We start from the raw sequence: 24,928 nt of genomic DNA on the forward strand, positions 1-24,928 counted from the left end.
AAGCACAATGAAAATCCTTTGTTTTGCAAATATGTTTGTGGTCCCTTTTTTGAGGACCAAAAGAATAAAAAGATAAAGGGTAGAAGTCAAAGCTCAATACCTATATTTGATTCACCAGGTACAGAGTTCAGATGCTTATGGCATTTTAATTAATTCATTAAATTTTAATCAATCAATTACTTAAATTAATTAAGTAAAATTAAAGACAATCAACTTCAGACAGGGACTTTATCTAAATCCTACACAAAATTTTCCACTTTGAGACATGCTAAGTAGTCATGGAATGAAATGATTTCAATGGATGGACTCCCATGGATGTTGTGCTAGTAAGTATCCAATTGGAGAACCATAAAAGAAGCAATGTAGAGTCCAAATCCTTCGTGTTAGAATTTGTGAAATTTAATAAAGACAACCCTCACTAAAATGGAGTTGGAAGGCCAAAAGGGAGTGCTCACTCCCTGTCACTTGTCGTCACCGCAGAACTAACAGAGACAGTACTTTGTAACCTCTACAGGAAGAAGCTTATACTTTACTACCCCAGCAAGAGAAAGATTTTCACCTTTACCCAGCAAAAGCCCAGTTACTAAGAAACTATCACAACTCAGCCAATGGAAAGCCCCTACACTTTGAACACCCAGTTTACTCCAATGGACTTCTTGTTCATAACTGCCCATCCTATTATCCCCCCTCCTCTATAAAAGAGGGCTCTTCTCCTTTGTTCTCCGGCTTTGCCTATGGTTTTGGCATAGTTTGCATGTCACCAATTGCAATTCTCTGCCATTCCCAAATAAACCTATTCCTGCTGGTAAATGACCTCACAGTTTTATTTTTAAGGTTAACAACCTACAAACTGAAAAGTGTAATTTTTTTTTAAACACCCTGTGTCTAGGGAGCATCTCTCTACTTGCTAAAAAGTTTGCTACCCATTTCATGAATAGTTTAATAAAGTCAATTAAATAGTTAAAAAATAAAAAATAAACATACTGTGTCTAATTAAAAACCCTTCTTTTCTTCCGTCTTCTGTGTCCTCAATTCTAATAATTATCATCTTGATTCAAGTGAGTTACCTACTCATCACTGTTTTTTTTTTTTTAACCTGCTCATGACTTTTGTTTTTTTTCATTCGTTAGTGTTTAAGAACTATTTTACTCTAATCTGTGTGCCAAGCATGACAAACCCAGTCATCATGACTCAGCACGGAGATTCCAGGCTGCTTTTCTCAAATGCTTTTCAAAATGTTCATTATTAATACAAAAGTAAATTTATTATTGTGCAATAAACATATATTCTGGTATATATTGCTATACCAGCATAAGCAGATAACTTACAAATACTGTTTTATGTAAAAATAAAGTAGAAGTCTTTGCCATTTACTTACCAATTTAATATCATTTCTCCTGGAACAAATACCAGAAGATTTTGAATAGCTTTCAGATGGTTGGATTAGTATCACATGTGATCACTACACATTTAATGAGATAGAAGAGATGTATTACGACACTTCTTGTCTGTGTCTTCGTGTTCACAGCAAGATAGTTAGTTACTTATAATGTGGTCTCTAGAGGTTTCATTTATTCCATATTAGAACTTTTACTACTTTCCTTGAAATTCTCTTCTATATTCTACTCACAAATTTAAAAACCTTTATTCCTTCTATTCATCATGGTTCTTATCGGATGGCATTAGAAAATGGCAACTGTACTCTTTTGCTCTAAGCAATTATGGCATTAATTAATGTTATTTAATAGATGATAACCTAATTTCACTCCCTTAATGGACTCTGAAATATTTTAAATTTCATGTTTCATTGTTCTCCCTTTAAAGACAAATTTTATTACTTCATTGGATCTCAAGAGATGAAAGAATCTCCTAAAATCAATTAACTAGCTATTCAGGAAATGCATCAGAAGTATTTGTTTCTTGTTCTTTCAACTATTACAAATTATAAACTACTCCGACTATAGAGATCCTGAGTCCATGATGCCTCTCTGTATTTCCAGGTAATAATAGTCTATTCATGTGATATAGATCAGAAAGTAGAGAGTTAATTTTAAAAAAAATCTATGGCATTTTCCTGTCATTTTCTCAAGCCAGGCTAGTTTGGGATTTATAATTTCAGTGATGTCCCATTTTGTTGTAATAAATTAATCATTGTGCCATGAATGTTGGTCCACGTATACTTTTCTTTTCTATGGCTACCTTCTTGCCTATAGAATAAAGTCTGAATTCCTGAGATTAGTAACTTCTGTTGCCTTCTGTCATCTCCTTCTAGTTAACATCATTCACCACTAATTTCTCTACTTAACACTTTTCACTCCTTCCAAAGAATCCATCTCATTGCTTTCACTTCTGCCCCATCAATTTCCTCTCTGTGCTATAATATGGCCTTTTTTTCTCTTGTACCTGCTCCCCGACCCAAGCCAATGCATACAATCATTTCCTAAAACTGTTTCTGCTAAAGCTATCCCTAACTTCCTAATTGCCAAATTCAGTGAGTGTTTTCAAATTTCTTAGATAATTGGATTTATACCCTTCACGAAATTCTATTTGTCTGGCTATCATAAATCTTCTCTTGGTTCTTGTACTCCTCCCGCCTCCCCCAACGCCCCGCCATCTTCTCTTTCATCTGCTTCTGTAAGGCCAGGCACTTAAGCCAGACCAGTTGGTCTGTTTCAAAGAACTTTTGCCTCCACCCTTTTTTGCCTCATAACAATCCATTCTTCCTGTCCCCCCCCTCTTTAAAAGCCACTACTATAAAGAGATCTGCCACACTAGAGCAAATTCCCTTGATTTACATTCTCAGTGATGTGATCCTGCAATTTTACCTTATAGTTCTTACCACAGCTGCAATTAAATGATGGTCTTTGTCATTTGTCTTCCCTTTTTAGCCTGAGACTCATCTTTAAAGCACTAACACCAAAGTCTAACATAGGACCTGGCATGTAGCAAAGACTCAATTAGTATTTTTTTTAATGGATTTTAATAAATGGTTTTCTCTTCCTCTCCACACCTATCAAATGGTGTTTCTCAAGGTTCTATCCTTTACCCACTGGACTTCCTGTGTCACTGGATTTTAATAAATGGTTTTCTCTTCCTCTCCACACCTATCAAATGGTGTTTCTCAAGGTTCTATCCTTTACCCACTGGACTTCCTGTGTCACACACTGGGTAGTCCCACCCACTTACTCAGCTTTCTTTACAAATTTTCTATAGATGATTACAATATTGTTATTGTTAGTCCAGAGAAGCTTCCTGCTGGGCAACTCAACCTGGGTTTGTCATAGGTATTGTAGAACCAAATTAAAGTGAAGTCACTTATGTTAGGGACAAAATGAGAGATAGTCAACACAGGTGCATAAAGGAAACTTGACCTAACCTTACAGGAATTTATAGCTCTTCTCAGAAATCAGCAAAGAACACTTGCCAATCCCCAAATGCCAAGTCAGTTCACGTTATCTCTGGACTTTCTTGTTCTCCTCATTTAGCTACCCTGATCCAAATGTGGAAGAAGACCAGTAAGCAATGAAGCAGCTAAAAAAGGCAAATAATTTCTGCATTTATTCCATAAACATCCCTTAGCCTCTGAACTTCCAGGAACTCATTGTTCCCAGGGCTTTGACTTTCTCTGCTTGTTGGTGGAAAGCCTTCCCATAAACTTACCTTACTGCTTTGTTTTATTCCTTGTGCAGAGTTTGATATTGGACAGTATTCAAATTCTGTATAACTAAAACTTAGTGAGCACATAACCTTCCTTCCCCAGCATTCATCCAGAAAATCATGTTCTGTTTCAGCTGCCAACTACAAACATTTTCTTCTCTCTCCCACTCACCTCTATATTTCTACTAGTTAACAAATATAACAAATCTTGACTTCCTTTCCTCTCCTCCCCAACATCTAATGAGACACGTCCAGCTAACTAAGCTTGATTTTTTTTTTAGTTGGATTCTTTAACATGTCCTGACTATAATTTCCACTAACTATCTATTCACTGTAGTAGTGAAACACCTTCTAAAATGAGTTTCTCATTGCCACAGTCTTGTTAACCTTAAATTTTTCTTCTGCTGTGCAAGTGATTTATTCAAAGCTCAAATCTGAGGCTACCACTCAAGTACTTGGAAAATGTTTATACTTCACCATCATCTACAGGCTAAATTCAATAGGGTCATCATGTTTTTAAGGTCTTTAACCATTGTCTTGGCTTTGTTTTTAGCGAGCCCCAAATTCCATATTTTGCTCTAACAACATTAAACCACTTAGAGTTCTCTCACACATGATGTTTGCTTGTTGCTTGATCTTGCTGTACATTGTGCTGGAAAAGCTAATGTATCCTGTCCTTCCACCTGGCTAATTTCTGTTAGAAATTAGAGTTCAAGCCAGGCATCACTTCATATGAGAAGCAACTATGATTTGCCCTCCTTCAACCACACAGCCTAGGTCTGTTGCCCTTCTCTCTACTTAGGTACCATGCACTGCCTCTCCCATTCAATTTATCATACTGTATTTGCAATACTGTAATATAGTGCTCCTTGAAAGCAAAGACTATGTCCTTATTCTTTGTATTCCTGACAACTTTACTCATTGCTGGCATATAGCAAACACTCAATGAATGTTTTTTGAGTATATGATTACAAGTATTTAAGAATGAAAAGATACAGGCTAAGGTCAAAGATTTAAAACTAACCACTGGTGCTATATTAAAAGGTATATATACAAGAGACCCGTTCTCAAGTCTGTCACCCATACCTTTATGTAGACAGAAAACTTTCCAACCATATTATAATAATGATTCATATAACCAATTAAATCTCTCATGTATCCATCTATTTTTATGATACCCTCTCTTTGGTATATTCATTATTTATCAAGCAAATGCTTTTACTTAGCGTGAAAATTAACTACAAAAGCTGAAGTATAAAGGCTTAAATTTGTAAGGGGTACTTGGTTGGAATAATTATTTTTTATTCAGAATTATTCATTTAAATCTTCAATTTTCAAAAGTTAAACCTTTGGCTTTGGGGGTATAACTTATGTTTTGTTTCGTTTTTTCATTTTGTCTCTTTCAGCTACTTTACAAGTAAAAAAATATTGCCTAAAAAATATTGCCTAATGTTTACCTTAAATAGTTTAGAAAACGTTGAACAGTGTGTTGTATTCTAAGAAAAGTAAGTTGGATGCTTTTATTGATTTCATGGAACAGTTTACATAATGAGATGTTAAAGACCTATTGAGGTTGGTACAGAGGATTTTTTTTTAATATGGAAAGGAATTGGAATATGATACTTTAGCTACTGTTTCATTCATGACTATATCCATCGATGACATTTGATTAGAATATAAAAGTGAATCATAATGAAACCCTAAAAATAAAACACCTAAAACTGATTAGTTACTATAATATAGTATTGATTGATTCATTTCATCTTTGAATGCTAGCTGATCTATAATGTTTTCCATTTGTAGTTCCTCTGTGAAGTTCAAATATCAATATTTCAAATACTGTCACATTAGCCAATGAAGTGCTTCAAAGATGTTGTCCTACCAATTTCATTAATAAATTTGAATAAAGAAACAAATAAGACTAACACTAATTACCAACATGTGTCCCCAAGAGAAGGCTGTTTTCCAGGAGGAGACAACTTAATAGAATACAAGACATGAAATATTCTGAGAAGAGTGTCAATGGTTTTCTATTCTGAATAATAAATGTCACTGCTAAATTAAGGCTTGAGATTGCCATCTGAGAACGCTAATTCTCTTCTTTCATCCTTGGTTTTCTTCCTAAATTTTGTGCAGTGGAAAGAGTTTACTCTCTATGTCTTCCTCCCTAAAAGGAAGAAAACAATGCCTACATTATAGGTTTTTGTGAGTACTGGCAATGAGAAATGTAGGGGACCTGTAAATTGTAGCTATGGTAATATGATTGTTGACATGTTCAAACTATAGCTGCTTCTTGAGGATGAGTTCTGTTTTCTGTACTTCTGTTGAACTCTACAGAGTGCTGTCTCAAAGTTATTCTAAGGAATTTGATATAACTGGCATTTACTCTTAGGATGACCTCGCCCAAATTAGAAACAAGGTGTTCTGGCCGCTCCTTACTTGTGGCCAGTGTTATTTGGCAGTGCCTTTAGCAATGATATAAGCATATTAATTTGAATCATAGAGTCAAGGTAACGATTACCAGAAAAGTAAGGTCTGGAGGAATGTGACCAACCATCCCAACTTGCCTTGAATCAAGTGGTTCCTAGGACACAGGATTTTCATTGCTAAAACCAGGGAAGCCTGAGCAAACCAAGATGAATTGGTCACACTATCATACAGGACATAGCTTTATTTTGTTCACTATTGTATATCCAGAGTCTTGAACAATGTCTGGATTTAAGTAGGTTGCTCAATTCATTCTCCCTATGCAAATTAATCCGTTCTAACCTAAAAATACTCTAACCATGTTTTCTCCTTATACAGCTTCCTTTTTTCTCTTTCCCAGTGTTTTGTTTTCTTTCTTTTTATTTTGTTTAGGGCTTCAAAATATTAATAGTTCTACCTACAGACAAATATGCAATTTGGGGAACTTGATACATTAATTAAAATATACTCCCATACCATTCTTTCAAGGCTCAACAAATAAGAAAACAGATGAAAGCCTTTCTAAGCTATAAAGCACACAATTCTTACTTTTGAATTACTTTAGGATTACTTAATGGTATCTCACTAATTTGCACAAGCCCAGTTTATTTCTGACATTAATTGTGGATCTTTACTCCTAAACATCAGTGCTTCCTCTGGTTACTAAAATGGCTTTTAATTACCTATTATAAATCATTCTCAAGATTTGTTATAAATAGAGTTTTATAAGAATTTAATGGTAATGTGAATAAGTTGAAACCAGGTTGGCCAATAAATGAGATTTTTATGTCATTAGCATATACTTTCTGATGAATAATCAATATATGTTGGTATTTGTCTTTGATAGGAAGTATAGTAACACACTTGTGTTTACAAAATTATAGATTAGATAGATAGATCAATTACATATATAAAATTATTTTCATGTATATATACATATATGTATATATATATATAGTGCAGCTTTTTAAGCATTTCTCAGTATTTTGAAATTCCTGGTTTCTTCAAATTTCTTGGAGGTAGAGGTTATATTAATTATAATAAAAATACCAGATCTTTTAAGCAGAGTTCAAAAGTAGAAATTAAAAGAGGTACCAGACCTACAAAGCTTAGGACATAATTTATTCACCTGTGTGAGCTGTCCTCGATATTGTTGGAGTTGCACTCCAGATTGTGTAACTAACTAACTGTTGTGTAGAAGTGATAGATCCTGATTTTAGAGGATTTCTGGAGAACCCAAACACATGTTGGGATAAAATATACTTCTACATAGGTTAAGAATATGTATTGAAAATTGAAAATGCAATTGAGCCCATAAAAACTGGCATTGATTTTTTTTAAGAATGGTTTGTTTGTAAGACTCTTGAAAAAATTTTAGGTGAGAATACATAGCTACATGACATTTTTTATGGCCAGAGTGAACTAAAGTTCATTCTTTAACAGTCAATTTATGTTGAAAAATACCTTTACAATTACGAGTTATTTTGCTTGAGGGATGCTGGAAAGAGAAACTTTATTACTTCTCCCTTTCATTTTGTAAAACTTTATTTCTCAAAAACAGAACTAGCCATAGGACTGGGAATTCCACTTCAACATTATGACTTTTGAGGCATTTTACACATTTTGTTAAGGTTAATTTTTCTTCATAAAGATTCTGTTAGTAAAGAAACTCTTGATTTCCCTAGTATTACAAATTATTTGATTTAAAATTTTATAGTAGTTCCCATAAAAAAGTATATACCATAAAATATACCATCATTACTCTTGTGTATGTTTTATATATTTAGCTGGGTTGATGTGTCACTTATTTCTCTTAGAGAACCATACACACTACAAAACTAGCAGCTGTGCTTAAATAGAAATTAATTTCCACTTTATTTTTACCTCTTCTAATGTGGAACTAGGGGCTGAGAAGTAAGGAGATTTACTAATCGTCATTCAGACAGCCTTACTGATATATGGACATAATAAATGTTAGGGGTTCCCGTAATAGGTTTTCATCATGATATCTTGGGGCCGAGGTAGTGGCTATTTTGCCAAGTTCTCGGGATTATGGGACATAAATCAGAAGGGATTTCCCTGCCACCACAGAGACCAGTCCCTCTCCTTCAAACCACACTGAAGCTTCTCTTTCATCTGAGTTAAAAGTCATATATTCACTACCTCTGCCAGCCAGATAAAGACAAGACTGATGCCATTTGGATGAATTCAAACTCAGCAATTCAACATCAAATAGATAATAAAGTGTAGTCTTAATAATCTGGAAAGAGAAATTAAATTACTGGACCAAATATTTAAAGATAAGGCTTTACCGTCTGGAGTTTCAGAGGCCCTTACTTTCTGTATTTTGTGCAGTGGTTGTGTGAGAATCCTTGCTTCCTGGTCTTGACAAAATTTACAAGACCGAAGGATCTTCCAGTATCATGTGCTTTCATGAAAACAGCGTAATTGATTGTCTCACTACAACGCCCCACCCTTTATTTTCTGTTTATTCTTTTCATGCAAAAGCAAAATGAGTGAAAGTCTCACCTACTGCTTCTAACACTTGTTATCCAATTTAATCATACAATTTTATATGTAATGCATATATATTTTTTAATAACACTAAGAAAGGGTGAAGCCCCAGGAGTTTTGTTGGCGGCACTTAAAAAAAAACAAAGGACACGGACTGATTTGTGTTGTAAGAATGCTTCTCTCAGCATCTAAATTTGGATCTTAATTGATAGTGCACTCTTATTTATTCGACATTTCTTTTTTCCTCTCATGGAGCCAGACATATCTTATTTTGTATCCTGCTGGAGCATGGAGAGACAACAGTGTCACAGCTGGTTTCTATCCAACACAGAGTCTTTAGGAATTCATCTCTCTCCTTATGGCAGAAGAAAAAGAATACAAGATACCTTGTGTTTTTTTAAGGCAATTTTTGAAACTCATTTTTATCTAAAGTTGCTTTTGTACAGGGGCACATGACCGGCTCAGTCAGAAGAGTACGTGACTCTTGATCTCGGGGTTGCGAGTTTGAGCCCCATGTTGAGTGTAGGGATTACTTAAAAATAAAATCTTTTAAAAATAAATAAATAAAGTAGCTTTGTACAGAAATCACATTCTGATTAAATATAATGATATGGGCTCTGTGCTAATATATTTTAGGAGAAACAAAGGAATGGTTTCCTAGAGGAGTCTGACTCCTCAGTCCCCCACATGTTATATGTGTGATATTTAATGATATTATTATCTTCAATATCCTTATTGAAACTAGTAGCCTGAAGACCAGATCAACAACTGAACACATTATTTAAAAATTACATTGCTTTAGAGCACTGCACTGTATTCACAACCGGTTACCTGACCCTTCTACTTTTCTAAGCATCTCGAAGATTATTCCAAAAGGATAAAGGATTCATGAATGTTATTAATGTTTTTCCACCTCTCAGTATTTACCTTGGAAATGTTGATACTCTGGGACCATCCATTAAAAAAAAATTTTTTTTAATCTTTCGGTAACTTCCGTTTTAAAAAAAAGTCTTCTTTTCCTTCCTTCATGCAACTAACCTTTCTACTGTCAAGTTATTTTCCAGCAATTTATAGTCAGAATTTCATAGTATAGAGTCTCAAATATTCTGAGTTTTAACTCTTTGATTATAAGGCCTCAGAGCAATCATGGACTAGCAAAATTTTTCTCCTCAAACAAATAGTGGTTAACCTTCCAAGATCAAATGACCTATTTCAGTTCGGGAAAAGATGATATTTGATTACAGAATATTCAGAATATGGGGGGAAAATTAGTAAAGCTGTATCAGGGCCTATGTGCATGAACTATACCAAATTCTCCCATTTTGCCACTGAAAATGTATTCAAACACATTCAGAAGAAGTCAGGAGATTGACATGATAGCCAGGTGTACAGGATTCTTTATAGAAAAAGGAAATGTTGCATAATCTTCTTTCTAAAACATCCTTGATGTTTCCCTGAAGCAAACTATATACCTTTAGTAAGGAAAAAACACACACACACACACACACACAATTATCATCAGGTTACCTTAACCTGGTTCCTTGTAAAGACATATTTCTGATGCACATGAGTATTTAAGAGTACTACCACTTGGTGTCTTTGGATAGGATAAAAAGATTTACATAAGATTATCTTTTGTTACAAGGACATACCAGATGTTGGACAGTCACGTGAACTTTCTGGTGGACCAAGAAGTCCACAGTGATGGTCTCTCACACGTCTACACAGTGCACAGTATACAGTACACAGTACAACTCCTATACTGAGGGCCAAAAGCCAAGTGTGCTATGCAGAGCAAACACAAACCCTGCTAATCATAAACCTCTAGATACACACCTCTAGGTAATGCATTTATAGCACCCCACTCTTCAACCCCACAACCTGCAATGAGGACATTTGGTCAAAAGTGTTTCTAAATTTACTGTGAAGGTCAAGTTTGGCTTAACCAGTCTTTCATCAATACTTTTGCTTCCAGAATGTATTTATTACAGCAACTATAATCTCCTATAGGACTGAAATGTATGCTTTCTTAACTTTTTAGTTTGAGTTCATCTTTCATTCTGTTTAGTAGAATTTTTCCAATCATTCAGCCAACGCTAACAGCTAAGGGGAGTTGTGTGCTGGGACTAACTCCCTAAGAATTATCAGCTCAAGGTGAATGAAGGTTCAGAGCCTGCAAAGAGAGAGCTCAGTGAACACAGATCAAGTAGAGAAGGCAGGATTCTTTTCCCTCTTGGCTTATAACACTCTTCTTTGGACTAGCACCTGCGAGATATCCCTTGGTGGGCTTTGTTTGCTTTGTGATCTGCATCTTGGGAATATATTAAGTACATTCTATACTGAATAGCTCGGCCAGTGACAGCCAACATGTGTTTTCCTCTTTTTGGGGGGTCTTCTCCACAGTAAAAGTAAATGTGAATAGTGTTCCTAACAAAGGGAGGTAAAATACTAGGGATGAAAAAGCTACTGGAGAATTAGTGATCAAAAAAAAAGAGGTAAAACCCTTATGTTGTCTTACTCATTTGCTTCCCTTCATTCCCGTTCTCTGACCTGCTTTGTGAGTAATGATTGATTCTCCACACCTGGAGAACACAACACTCTGGTGTGAGCTCCAGCCTGCAGACAAGTTCCTCCATTAGGAGATGAAGTATACAACAGCTTGGGCATCAGTCGTTTCACCTATGAGGTGGTAGGTCCAAGGTCAGTAATAAGAGGTGTCTGTTTTCACTTTGCTTCACATAGATCAGGACAGAAGTCATAGACATACCATGTTAAAATATCAGGAGAGTGCCAAAGTACTAAGAACCAGCAAGTTCCTCTTTTAGTTGGAAGCTAGTGTATATTCTCATACCTAACGTTTCTCCAGTTCCTTCAAGGACCTTTAGTGAATTACTACTGTATTGACATGGCTATCTCTTGGTGCGCACACACCTAGCATGGCAAACCATATTCACACAACCTTATAGCTTCTCGATTTGCATTTGAAAGAAGAGAGTTAGTTCTTCCAGAAGGACGGAAGAAACCATAAATCAAGGAGCTTTCTGTAATAATAACCCAATATTTTTGAAATTTCAGGTTCCCAATTCATGGCCTTCCATTTATCAGTAAAATTAGAGTTAGCCCTGAGTAAGAGGCTGATATTTTTCTAATCATATTTCATATAGATCATGAGTGATTTAAGGACAAGAAGCAGGCCTTGTCAATTGTGTACCCACTGCATTAAATTAATGTTTAAAACAGAAGGTCTTTAATAATTATTGTGGAATTGAGCTGAATTTGCTGATATTCAGCACCAAAAATTATTTTTCAACTTAGATAATTTAGAATACCTTCACATTCTCTTGTTGTACTTTAGCCAGTAGGACTTAACTTAGGAGACAGTGAATAAATTATAATGAAACTTTCTTCCAAGTGGGATTGAATTTACTTCATAAAACCATTGTTTTTTAATCTGTGCATTCTACAAAGGGTGCTCCTAGTGAGAAGAAGAAGAAAAATAAAATACCACAGCATCCTTGAATATAGGTCCAACACTCAAGTCAGCTAATGAAATAGGACCCAAAGAGACTGATGCTGGGACTGAAGAATATAATACTTTTTTCTTTCTTAGAAAGTAGGAAATCTAATTACCTTCAAGTTTCTCACATTTGAGCCATACTACAAATGAGCTGTGTCCAGGTACAGAAAAACCAACAATATTTTATTTATAACCTTATTTTTTTTAGTTTTTGAACTACAAATTCTGGTTCTAGAGGTGTTTAAAAGATCATGGGTTTTATAGATGCTCATATGTAAATTAATCTGTTGTTCGTTTACTTTTTTTCTTTTTTTTCTCTTTTTTCTTTTTCTTTTTTTTTCTTTTTTTCTTTTTCTTTTTCTTTTTTTTTTTTTCCTTTGTCATTGAATGGTTCTCATAAATACAGAACAGGTCATTACATGAAAAATATAAGATCTTGCATTTTTTTTATCTCGTTCTCTCTTAAAAATCTATTTCTAATATTGCATTCCCCATTGGACTACTTCATAAGGGCATGAGGGAAAGAAAGGAAAGAGAAAAAAAAAAAAGAAGGAAAGAAAGACAAAATAGACTGGTTCTCACCACTAGAATTCACCATAAAAATCTCAAAGTATAACAGAATTCTTACAAAATTTCCTAGGCCAGTTCTTTAGGGACTTGAGATCTATGAAAAATATGGCAACCAGGGAAGGCAGGGATGAGATGTGGGAAAATAGTAAATAAGTGCAGCAAAAACAGGTTCTGAGGAATACACATAATTTTGTCTGCTTTAGATCACAATAGAATTTTTAATAAATAAATTTCTTTTCTTTTTTGTTTTTTTTGTAAAGACACTTTTTTGAAACAGTAGATTTAGCCCAGTCATTTGTGTCATTTTTAATAAACTGTCTTTTTTTTATTGTTTGTTTTCTGTAACTCTGTAAATGTTTTAGATTTGAGTCTCTTGTACATTGTCTTTAGAGTTCATTCGGATCAATAACGGTTCATGCACTGAACTGTGTATTGAATTAATTGTGTTAACTGTTGTTGTGTGGTTGAAGGGAGATTTGTAAGAGTTATAGTGATTTAGGTGCTCATGCTCAATAGCAGGCATGGGCAGGTGGCTTTCCATGGGTGTATCTCCTGTAATCTCATCATCCACATTAATGATTTCAACAGTCCTTGTCGGGGCATGATGGTTTTGCCGATGGTGCTGCTTCCTCATCTTGTAGAAAATGACCAGCATCACTGCAGCCATGAGTGTGATGGCCACAAAACAGCCAATGATGATTTTGGTGGTCTTCATGACCTCATCGATTCCTGGGATCCCACTGTTTATGTCAGTCACTGGGATGGTGAATGTTTTTTCTGTCGACCTTGTGCTCTGTGGCGTGAGAGAGGTGGTCACATTGGTGGTCTCCCAGTCAATCACTGGAGTGGGGCCCACGTTGTTATCTGTGGTCCGTGCCTCATCCTGAGAAGGTTCCATAGTCTCTACTGTGACGGTTGAAAAGTAAGAGAAGGGAGTAGTGGTTGCTGCAGTAACATTCAGGGTGGCAGAAGCAGTGGTATTTCCGACAGAATTACTCACCATACATGTGTACATGCCTGTATCTTGCACGGTTACATTCGTGAAATTTAATGTGCCGTCACTGAGCACAGCTATCCGCACTTTGTATGCCCCATGTGTCATGACCGTTCCATTTGGAGTAATCCAAGATACAGAGGTCAGGGATGTGGAGGCCCGACATTTCAGCTCGGCTGCCATGCCCTCAGTGACATTGAGGTCTGCCGGGGGCTCCACAATCACAGGAGCATAGCATGTAAAGTAATTCTGGTCAAGCTCCCCGATGTACCTCCCTTTCAGATTGGGAGGAGTGTTACATCGAGCACAACAAGCTGTGTTGGAGGGGGCCATGTCTTTTATCCACCAGCTGAGCCACAGTATGTCACAGTTACAGTTCCAAGGGTTGTGATGCAAGTGTATCCGCTCTAGGTGATGCAAGGGTGTGAAGAGGTCATGAGGCAGTAGTGTTAGATTGTTGTGTGCCAAGTTTATCTCCACGAGTGACTGAAGGTTATCAAAGGCATTCCGTTCAATCACTTGAATCTGGGACTGGATCATCCACAGTTTTTGAAGGTGCATCAGTCCCTGGAACGAGCCAGGCCTGATGGCTGACAAATGATTCCCAGAAAGATCCAGCTCATCTAGTTTTATGAGAGGTGTAAGGTTAGGGATTTCACGGAGGTTGCACATGGCAAGGTTCAAATACCTCAAGTTGGACAGACCTTCAAAGGCACCTTCTGAGATATATGAAAGCCTTTTCAATTCCCCCAAGTCTAGTCGGCGCAAAGAAGGGATTCTGTTAAAAGCATAAGAAGGAATGCTTTCAATGGGGTTGTTTCTCAACCAGAGCTCCTTCAGTTTAGACAAATATACAAAAGCTCCATTTGGGATGGTAGTAAGACGATTGTCAAAGAGTTCCAGAGTATTGAGGTTTGCCAGACCATTGAAGGCCCCAATTTCAATTGTTCTAATATGATTCCTACTCAACTGTAGGATTTCCAGGTGCCTCAAGTGCTTGAAGCTGTTCACTTTGATGATCTGGATTTGGTTCTCATGGAGGTTCAGCAGACGCGTGTTGGTAGAGATGCCATCTGGAACCTCCCGTAGGTTTTTCCGGACACAAATCACCTTGCTGAACTGGTTGCTGCAGGAGCAGACAGAAGGGCAGGTTTGAGCCCGCACCAGACCAGCCACCACAAGAAGTTGAAGAGCCAGCAGCACCACAAGCAGGGGGTCAAATAGGGCCCTGTTAAACCTAGGACCTATCATTATCTGCTGTGGATGTAAGGTCATCTTGTTCAACATTCATAATTTATCTGGTGTTGGTCCGTCTGGAGTTCAAATAGTCTGCAACATAAGAGCAAAAAAGGGTATTAGATCTCCTCCAAATGTCTTTCTGGAGCAATGTCAGTGACATAATATACCAGCTAAAGCCATCATTTCTCACACTAAGCAAACAACCAATCTAATGTCCTTTTATTGAGCGATGTGGCTCATATTTATAGAGAAAATGTTTCTGTACTTCAAATTAGCAGTCATCCACAGCCCATATCTATCAAGTGTGCACTCACAGAGAATGAGGGGAAACACCTTACAGTAGTGTTCAGCAACCAAGTATGACTTGAATGCATGAGGACATATGAGATGGACCTCATCAGCAGGTTCAAAGGCCAGACCAGATTGGAAAAGTACAGAAAATAAGATTTGGCCCCATACCCAACAAACTGAAAGCTCCCTTACAAAACCAGTAATAGCTGAGATTGTATTGAGGATTCTTCTATATGCCAGGCACCATGGGCTACAGACTTCACAAACAATCCTGTCCAGGAGTAGCTACATAATTTGCAGGGTCCAGTGCCAAATGAGACTGGAGGATGGCTTCTTAAAAATTATGAAGACTTTCAACTCTGTGTAACAACAGAGCATTAACCAAGCGTGGGCCCTTCTGTGCATGGGGTCCTTTTCAATTACATAGGGTGTGTGGACTGATCCTTTCTTGTCCTTACACCACTGCTCTGAGATAAGGAGGATTACTGTCTCCATTTCCAAAATGAAGAAGTTTAATCATAGGGAAACTAACACAAAGTCACAAAGTTCATAAGTACAGAACCAGGACTCACACACTCATCTGACTGGTCCAAGAGCGTATGATCTCAAATCTCCATTAAAAAGTTTCTGGGAGAACAATGGCAAAGACAAAATATTTCTTCATGATTAATTTCTCTAAAATACCTTTTCTGGGGGGTGACCTCAGCTCTGAACCCTGCCTGGCAATTGTGAAGATACACTGAAACAATGGCATGTACAAATGTACATAAACTTTTAGAGATTTTCAAATACCCAAACTCACTATACTATAACAACTGCTACCTACAGGTAGACAGACCACAAATTAAACAAATTAAATAATTTCCATGAAACATGAAACATAACTTTTATGTACAGAGGACACCTTAGTATAACAGAAATACTATATATCTTGTACCCCTACTCTCGCTGATTTTAAGTAGATTTGTTGGAAGCGGAATAAAATAACTTACTTTCTGCATCTCTTCCAGCACAAGAAGGAATTTTAAAGGAGCTTTGGGTTACCCAGTGCTTGTCTCATTCTTATCATGACCTGGACACTTGTGTAATGACTTCTTCCAAACCTCTCATCTCAATAAAGTGTCCCTTCTATGACTCTTGGAAACAAACAAACGAAAAAAAAGGGATGACAATCACTACCTTCCAACTCAAAAAGGCACTAATTTAGTACTTATTATGTGTCACCTTGAACAACTTATTAATCTTCTCTCCATAACACATCCTCCTCACTTGCAAAATGGGAATGACAATAGTGCATGCCCTTAGTGGTGTTGTGAGGATAAAATTAGTTAAAGCAGATAAAGTGCTTCAAATAATGCCTCTCCCATGTTACAAACTCAGTAATGTCAGCCATTATTATTACCGTTCTTGTTCTTGCCCTCACCCAGACATCTTGCTGAGCATATAAAGATGCAGACCATCATCCTTACCCCTGAGGAAATGATCATTTAAAAGGGGAGACACATAGGCCAAAGATGAATCACAATAATATATGTTCATTGGTATGAGGCCAGGCCACTCTGGCACAAGGGCACTGATACCAGATCAGCCCGGTCCGTGCTGGTAAATCAGAGGATTTTAAAAGAAGAGGATCCTGATCTAGGTTCTCTAGAAGAAGTTGATTTAAAAGAAAAAAAAAAAAAAAAAAAAAAGGAAAGAAGAGCATTTTAGCCAAGGAACACATTCAGCCAAGAGACAAGGACCTAGAAAGATGCTTGCACGTCCAGGGACCAGTAAACTGTTCTCTGTGGCATGAGAATGGAGGGCCTGGGAAAGAGACAGTTCTTTCTTTCAGGGTGCTGCAGCTCTAGATTGACTTTTCACACTATATATATATATATAGATATATAGATATATATATATATATACACACACATATATATATGTGTGTGTGTGTGTGTATGTATATATATGTATGTATATATTCTGTATTATATGTATATATATACATATATATGTACACACATATATACATACACACACACACACATATATATATATATACACACACACACACATTCTAGTACTATGATCATTAGTACTAGATCATTAGTCTCTGGTCCTGCTTCTCCCACTATCCTGTGAACACCATGAGGACAGAAGCCATGTCTGATGGTTTTCCTCACCTGTCATACTTTAGACACTGGGTAAAAAGGCTGTTGTAAATGTGTAGAAGCAGTTACTATCTAGTTACAACTCTGTGTATGTGTCATGATAGAGACTAATATAGTAATCATGACTTTCTACTTCCTATATTTTCATCCTTCCTTCCTTCCTTCCTTCCATCTCTCTCTCCTTTCTTTCTTTCATTCTTTCTTCTAAAAGAAAGAGAGAGCTCACCAGTTGGGGGAAGAAGGGCAGAAGGAGAGAAAGAGGGAGAGAATCTTAAGCAGACTCTACACCCAGCATGGAGCCTGATGCAGCGCTCCACCTCATGACCCTGAGATCATGACCTGAGTGGAAATCAGAAGTCTGGACGCTTAACCAACTGAGCCACTCAGGTGACCCTATCTTCTATATTTTCTGATGTTTTGTTATCTGGGGCCTTGTTGTTCCAGAGAAAGCCCCTCAAGGACTAGCCAATTCCTTGAAACAGTAAAGGACTTGCCCACAAGCATGCCTTTCATATTCAAACCAATCAACCTGAAGCCTATACCCCAATCAGCTCTTTTCTCAGGATCTTACAGGGCAATGCCAGCTGCAAGCCTGCTTACCCTGCCTTCTCTTGCTTTCTCTCACAAACCATGATAAAGGCACTTACTCAGAGTTTTCCTTATTCCTTCTACCCATGTGACTGACCCTGGTGCTTCCTTGTGTGGCCCCCTTAGGACATGGCATGCTCCCTCCTCTGGGGAACTGTGAATAAAGAAAATTATGTATCTCTTCAATGACAATTGCCTCCTGATTTGTCTCAATATACCGAAATAATAATAAAATCTACATTTTAAAACAACTAATCACTAAATAGCGGGGGGGGGGGGGAGAGCTGCTCATTTTAATAATATTGTTGATGGCTTTATAGGTCTATTCTATTGTCCCATTTACACAGTGACAACAATAAGATTGGTAGGCTTCTCACCCTGAGCTAGATTAGGAGGTATTTTTTTTTATTATAAATTCAAGCATGACCTTAAAAACCCTTAGGGATTTCCACTTTAAATAGAATCCTACTGGGGCGCCTGGGTGGCTCAGTGGGTTAAAGCCTTTGCCTTCAGCTCAGGTCATGATCTCAGGTTCCTGAGATCGGGCCCCGCATCAGGCTCTCTGCTGAGCGGGGAGGCTGCTTCCTCCTCTCTCTCTTTGCCTGCCTCTCTGACTACTTGTAATCTCTATCAAATAAATAAATAAAATCTTTAAAAAAAAAAAAAAAGAATCCTACTTACATTTCCAGTGACATGACCACTGAAAATTTTTCATTCATATGATTTGGTGTAGTTATACATTTGCTCCCCTCCAACACACACTTTTTAAGGTAACTGGGCATTTAGAAAATAGCACATAAAATCTCTGATACATTAACTGATGGGTATTTTTAGGACTGGGGTCCAAGGGTCCTACTCCCCTAGTTCACCTTCTACCTCCCTACCCTATGACTCTCGGAATCCTAGGGTCTCTGGTAATAGAGATATAGAGAAATAACTGATTGACTGGACATAGCACAGAAGTGAAGAAGCTAAGTCCTTTGCTTAAGATAAGACATTTGCTATCCTTTTCTCTTTAAAATAAGAAATAGCAAAGGAGCCATGTCCCGTGGTCAAAGGAAAAGGCTCTGGTAAAGTCTTCCTAAATTTAAATGCCGGCTTAAACTTCCATGACTCTGCAACTGGGAAAGTTACTTCATTTCTCATTTCTCTTTACTTTACTTTTCCATCTATTCAAAAGGCTTTTGTTAGCAATATCACATATATATATATATGCATATATATATGCATATATATACACACACACACACATCTATCTATATACATATATATGCATATATATACATACATATACTTACCAGCTCATAATTAGCAATTTATAATAAATATGTAAAACATATTCAAACTAAAAATAAAGTGATGGAACACTCAGTTTCTTCCTCTTATATAAGATAGGAATAACACTAATATCTATTACTCAGAATTATAGTAAGGATTAACTGCAATGATCAGAAGCATGCTTTCATATGCAAATGCAATACATTGCAATTAATTGTGGAGTGCATGTGTCTCTCCTTTTTTAATCCCCAGGCTCTTTTATTTTCTATTTCTTACTTATTTCAAGGTCTTTCTACTATTGCTATTAATGAGATTTTCTATAAATCAGTCATAAGTAACGATTTATGAATTATAGCCGGTTCAAAGGTAATTTATAACCCACAGAAAATAACGCTTGGTACGTGCACTGAATCGAATAACCTACTATCAACAAAAGATTTTCTATTTTAAAATCTAAATTATGTTACTTTACATTAAAAGCCATGTTTCAGCATCTCTTTCATAAGATGATTTTATCACATCAAAAAGAAATCAATTTAAAAGTATGCTCTATCCATTACAATGTCATCTGACAGGGTTTATTTACAAATGGATCTGTATGGGTTTTGAATTAAGCTGTAATACTTTTAGCCTTGACCCAGAGGATATTCTGACTCTGTCAACAGACCTTTCTTCTTTCCCTACCCATGCTTCAGTGCACTGAGATACAGGGGGCTGCTCTATTTAGCACAGTTTCATCGCTCAGTTAGCAGAAACTGAGTCTAGGTATTGGAACTAGTTTGGAAGCCAGGTAAAAGAAAGGTGAATTTATTAGCCCAACCACTCTCCCCCACAGAACACACAGTCACCCTCACAAGAATCTCCAGCAAACCTGCTTAATTCCTACAACCAAAACCATTTGCCCCACACTCAGCCTGGAAACAGACCATACATACCTTTCTGTTGACATAGCCATGATTTTTGCTCTTCCATCGTCTTTATTAGCCTCTCTATCTGTGGGGACTCTACTGTCCAAACCAATCTTTTCACTGTCCCTCTAGGAATCTGCCCAAAGACCCATCAGGGCATCTAATGGCAGTTCATTCTCTAAGATTCTTTGAATCTCTTGCCTCACCTAGCTATTTTCACAAATCCTAGATGGCTGTACTGTAATCCTTACTCTCTCCTAATCAACCTCCCACAGTGAAAACTCCTCTCAAATCAGACTTCCAATTCTCCATAAATCTGTCCTAATCTTTACCACTCTATTCACAGATACTCCCATACTTTCGTGAGATGGTGGCCTCCCTTAACAGAATAAGCGATAAACTTGCTCTGTTTTTTCAACAGGTTGTGTTGTGAGTCAGCTTTTTACAGCACTAAGAATGGATTATTCATTTAAAATTGTGCTTGAACCTCTCTTTCTCTCTTTCTTCTCATTTGTTGCCTCCCCAACACTTTCATTCCTTACTCTTGCCCTAGAACATTTTGTTCGGGAATCTTCATTCCCATCCTTTAAAAAAATCATGAAACTATATTCTCTGCTTTGGAAGAGTCTGACTCAGGACTGCTGGATAAGTAGAATTTGGTTTAAGCTAGGGCTAGACAAACTTTTCCTGTAAAGGGCCAGAGAGTAAATATTTTAGGCTTTGCAGGCCATATGATCTCCTGTTGTAACTATGCTTCTCTTCCATTGTAGCCTAAAAGTAGTTGTAGTGAAAAGGTAAATGAGTGGATATGGCTGTGGTTCTGATTAAACCTGTTAGGAGCACTGAAATTTGAATTTCATACCATTTTCACATGTCTCAAAATATTATTCTTTTTTTAAAAAAGGGAGAAGGAGAGAATGAGCAAAATAGGTAGGGTGGAGGGTCAGAGGCAGACAGAGAAGCAGGCTCTCCATTGAGCAGGAAGCCCAATGTGGAGCTGGATCCCATGATCTTGGGATCATGACCTGAGCTAAAGGCAGATGCTTAACCAACTGACCCATTCAGGTGCCTCTCAAAATATTATTCTTAACCTTGTTTTCTATTTAAAAATTCAAGAACAGGGACGTCTGGGTGACTCAGTCAGTTGGGCATCTGCCTTTGACTTGGCTCAGATCCCAGAGTCCTGGGATTGAGTCCTACATCAGGCTCCTTGCTCAGCAGGGAGCCTACTTCTCCTTCTGTTTGTCACTCCCCCTGCTTGTGCTCTCTCTCTCTAACAAATAAATAAATAAAATCTTTAAAAAAAGTTCAAGAACAATCTTAGCTCCTAGGGCTAACCTCTGGACTATAGTTTGCTGAGCTCTTATCTAAATAAATTTTGGTAACATTTCTGTTGCCAGAGACTGGTTAGGTCTGGATAGGTGACACAATTTGGCCAATGAGATGTGAGAAGAAGTCAGCTGAGGGGTTCTCAAAATTTTTTTTCTCCCACTAATAAGAAGAAAAACAGGGGGAAGAAATAGTTATTTATTCTGTTTCTGGATATTGTTGTGAGTATAAGATGCCTAGAGTTGCTGAAGCCATCTTGTGGCCAAGAAAGGAGGAAGCCTGAGGATAAAGCAGTTATGCCAAGGAAGGAAAATGGAAAGAGGGGAAGAATTTATTTTTTTTTAATATTCGTGATGGGCAACTGAACTAATGAATCCTGTTACTATCTTTCCTCTATATTTTCTTAGTATATAAAATATTCAACTCCTTACAGTATAAACAATTACTTTTTCCTGGTAACTTACAGTCAAACCTATCTTGATACTTACATATTCATTCTCCTTTCTCCCTCTCCCCTTGTCTCTCCCTCCCTCTCTCTTTTTTTCTCTCACCATCTCCCCATTTCTGAAACCAATGGCAAAGAAATAACAAGTAAGACAGCAGAAAAATTCTGATTTCATGTACCATTGTAAATTTGAAACCTACCAAAGGAAACAGCGTAAACTGAGGCAACCATTTGTCAGAAAAGAGGTAAGTCTATCCCTATCATGCTAAATGGCTTTCTATTGCAGTCATTTCCTGTACAACTCCTTAAGTTTTAAAGAATGCTAGAATACACCAGAGAAGGAAAAACAGCACCTTGTATTACACCATTATCAAAGATAGCTTACCTCTCTAAATTAAAATTCTTTTATAAATATTTTCTAATATAGTTCATTTTTTTCCCAATTGAAACCCAATTTTATAAGTCTGTTGAGTTTTCTCTACTCCTTATATAGTTTTTTGTTGCTCTGCAGATTTCCAACGAGAAGAAAATTTTTGTAACTGTGCCTAGGGCTGACCCTCTAGGCAAATGTAATGGAAGTAATACAACATTTAAATGGCTGTAAACCAGGGACTCAACCTGTCAAGTCAACAGGAGGTTCTTTGGCTGAACACACTGACCTGGCAATGTTTCTAGAATACTGGAAGAAATTGAGATTGAAGAAGAAGATGATGATGATGATGATAACACCTGAGTCTGTGTTTTCATTTTTCTCTAAGACTTATCTGATTTATAGCAAAAGAATACATATGTCCGGGGTTTAGAAGTGACACAATTACAATATCATCGGGTGAAAAGAAACAGAGAGTAGAGAGAACTATGTATTAAAAAAAACGAAAAAGGAAAGGAAAAAAAAAAAATCATGTGGCCAACATGTTGCTATTGCTTGGACAGTACAGTCAGGATTGTAAGAATGAAATTGGCCAGGACTTCTAGAATATTATAGTCTTGTTGGAGCTATAATACAAATGTACAGATACATATTTAAAAAGTGTACATATAGGTGTCCTGGGTACTAACACAAACCAACATATTCAGTATTTAAATATCATAAAGGATTATCAGAAATAACAGATAATCAGAGAAAATTTTAAGAGGATTCAGGATCATATGTAGGTCTCTAAGGGGACATAAACTTGCATTGAGGCAGAGTGGTGGCGGAGGAGGTAAGAGATTACTTAAAAAAGCAGAGGAGTAGGAGCATGAAATGAAGGAAAACTGACTTACCGGAAGCAGAAGGCTTATGCAGCAGAATTTAAATAGTTGACTTGGCCCAAATGAGGGGCACCACAAGCCTGCTGGAAGTTTGGATTTCCTTCAATAAAGAGACTTAGAAAGAAACTGCAATCCCCTTAGGCAGGAAAGGGTTTGATGAGAGAGCACTGTTATAAAAAGAATGATCTGCCCTCGCATGTAAAAGAAATTTTGGAGAGAGGAGCAGTTGACAAAAAAGTCCTACGACTTCAATAATCCACATCCCTAGCATTGCTTTAAAACTAAATGAAACTTCTCTTCATGATCTGATGACTGAGATGTGCACAGGTGGAAATTAATTAGCCCTAGTTGAAATCCCGTAGACCATGAAGTACCAATGATGGTGAAATTAGCTTCTGTATGTGGTCACATGAAAAAAAAAATTATACACAGAGATCAGGGTATGATTTTGGAAACTCTGATGTGCATATCAAGAGAGAGGCATCTCAGATCTCTGGTACTGCTCGTGTCTACTCTGTAAATGGCACACCAAGGATAATTAAACACATGTACCATTTTGGTTCCCTAAAGAAATACTGTACTTTCCAACTTGAAACAATGCTGAAGCACAGGAAGAGCCAGAAAGCTATATTAGCAAAACCTAGAGGAAGAAAAACCAGGTTGAGAATGGAATGAGGAGGGTTGGAAGGTTGGCTTAGTATTACTGACTGTTTGATCTTTGGCAAATTGTTTTTCTCCGAGTGCACCTTTCTAAATGGGAGTGATGGTAATAACATTAATAAATAGACATTGAGAGAATACTTGAATTAAATGTCATAGCATAAACTAAAAATAAATCCCGAAACCTGCCCCTGTACCTCCCAAAATGCCACTATCACACACCCCGTTGTTCAATGCAGAAATGTAAGACTCTTCCTTGACTTTTCTTTTTTTTTATTTATATGCAACACAGTACTATTCATGGGATTCACTAAAATAAAACTGGATTGGTCTACTTTTCCTTTCGACCCTCTCTAGGCCAAATCATCTTCATTTCTAACTTAGACCACTGAAATACCATCTGACCAGTTTCTCTACCTTTGCAATTGACTTACCACAGTGAATTCTCCATATGGCATTCAAATTTTTAAATTTAAATTTAACTTTTTAAATTTAAATTTTTAAACTATAAATATCTTCATGTCATTCTTCTGCTGAAATGCCCCTATTAGCTCCATATCTTTTTAGAGTAAAATGCAAACTGTTTTGGTCCCCAAATCAAGATCATTTGATACCTGCCTGTGTCCCGTACCTTTCAGCTTTTCTTTATCCCCCTTCTCTCTTCAACCACAATGGACTTCCTTTGGTCCTCAAATGCACCAAGGTTTTCTTCCCTGGGGACATTTGTAGTAGGGTCCCCTCTGCCTGCAACACATGTCCTTTGATTTTTGAGTGGTTGGTTTTCCTTGTCCTTCAGAACATTCTTTAAATTTTTCCTTCTCAGGAGGTTTTTTTCTTGACCATCCAGCCTAAAGACGTGTGCCTACCATCATCAATAATATTACCATAATTAATTTTTATCATACTTATTGTTGGTATTTTTCTCATATCCTTAGATGCTTATTTCCTTACTGTCTGTCTCATCTGAATGGAATGGAGCAGAGACTTGTCTGTCCTTCAGTAGTTTTCACCTGGAATAATGTTCCTCAAATATTTGCTAAATGTATGAATGAATGAGTAAGCTGC

At 37.0% G+C, this 24,928-nt stretch overlaps 1 protein-coding gene across 8 annotated transcripts in view; it reads right to left on the reverse strand.

Moving 5' to 3' along the window:
- Nucleotides 1–12,970: 12,970 nt before the first annotated feature.
- Nucleotides 12,971–24,928, reverse strand: part of LRRC4C (leucine rich repeat containing 4C) — a 1,149,700-nt gene continuing 1,137,742 nt past the window's right edge. For all 8 annotated transcript variants that reach the window (XM_032840678.1, XM_032840672.1, XM_032840679.1 and 5 more), the window contains one exon: nucleotides 12,971–15,047. In XM_032840678.1, coding sequence (XP_032696569.1) covers nucleotides 13,083–15,005 — 1,923 coding nt within the window. In that variant the 5' untranslated portion in view covers nucleotides 15,006–15,047 and the 3' untranslated portion in view covers nucleotides 12,971–13,082. The remainder of the gene's footprint in view (nucleotides 15,048–24,928) is intronic.

Source organism: Lontra canadensis, unplaced genomic scaffold (genome assembly GCF_010015895.1).
Source record: "Lontra canadensis isolate GAN:19392208 unplaced genomic scaffold, GSC_riverotter_1.0 scaffold115, whole genome shotgun sequence".
NCBI classification, from domain to species: domain Eukaryota; kingdom Metazoa; phylum Chordata; class Mammalia; order Carnivora; family Mustelidae; genus Lontra; species Lontra canadensis.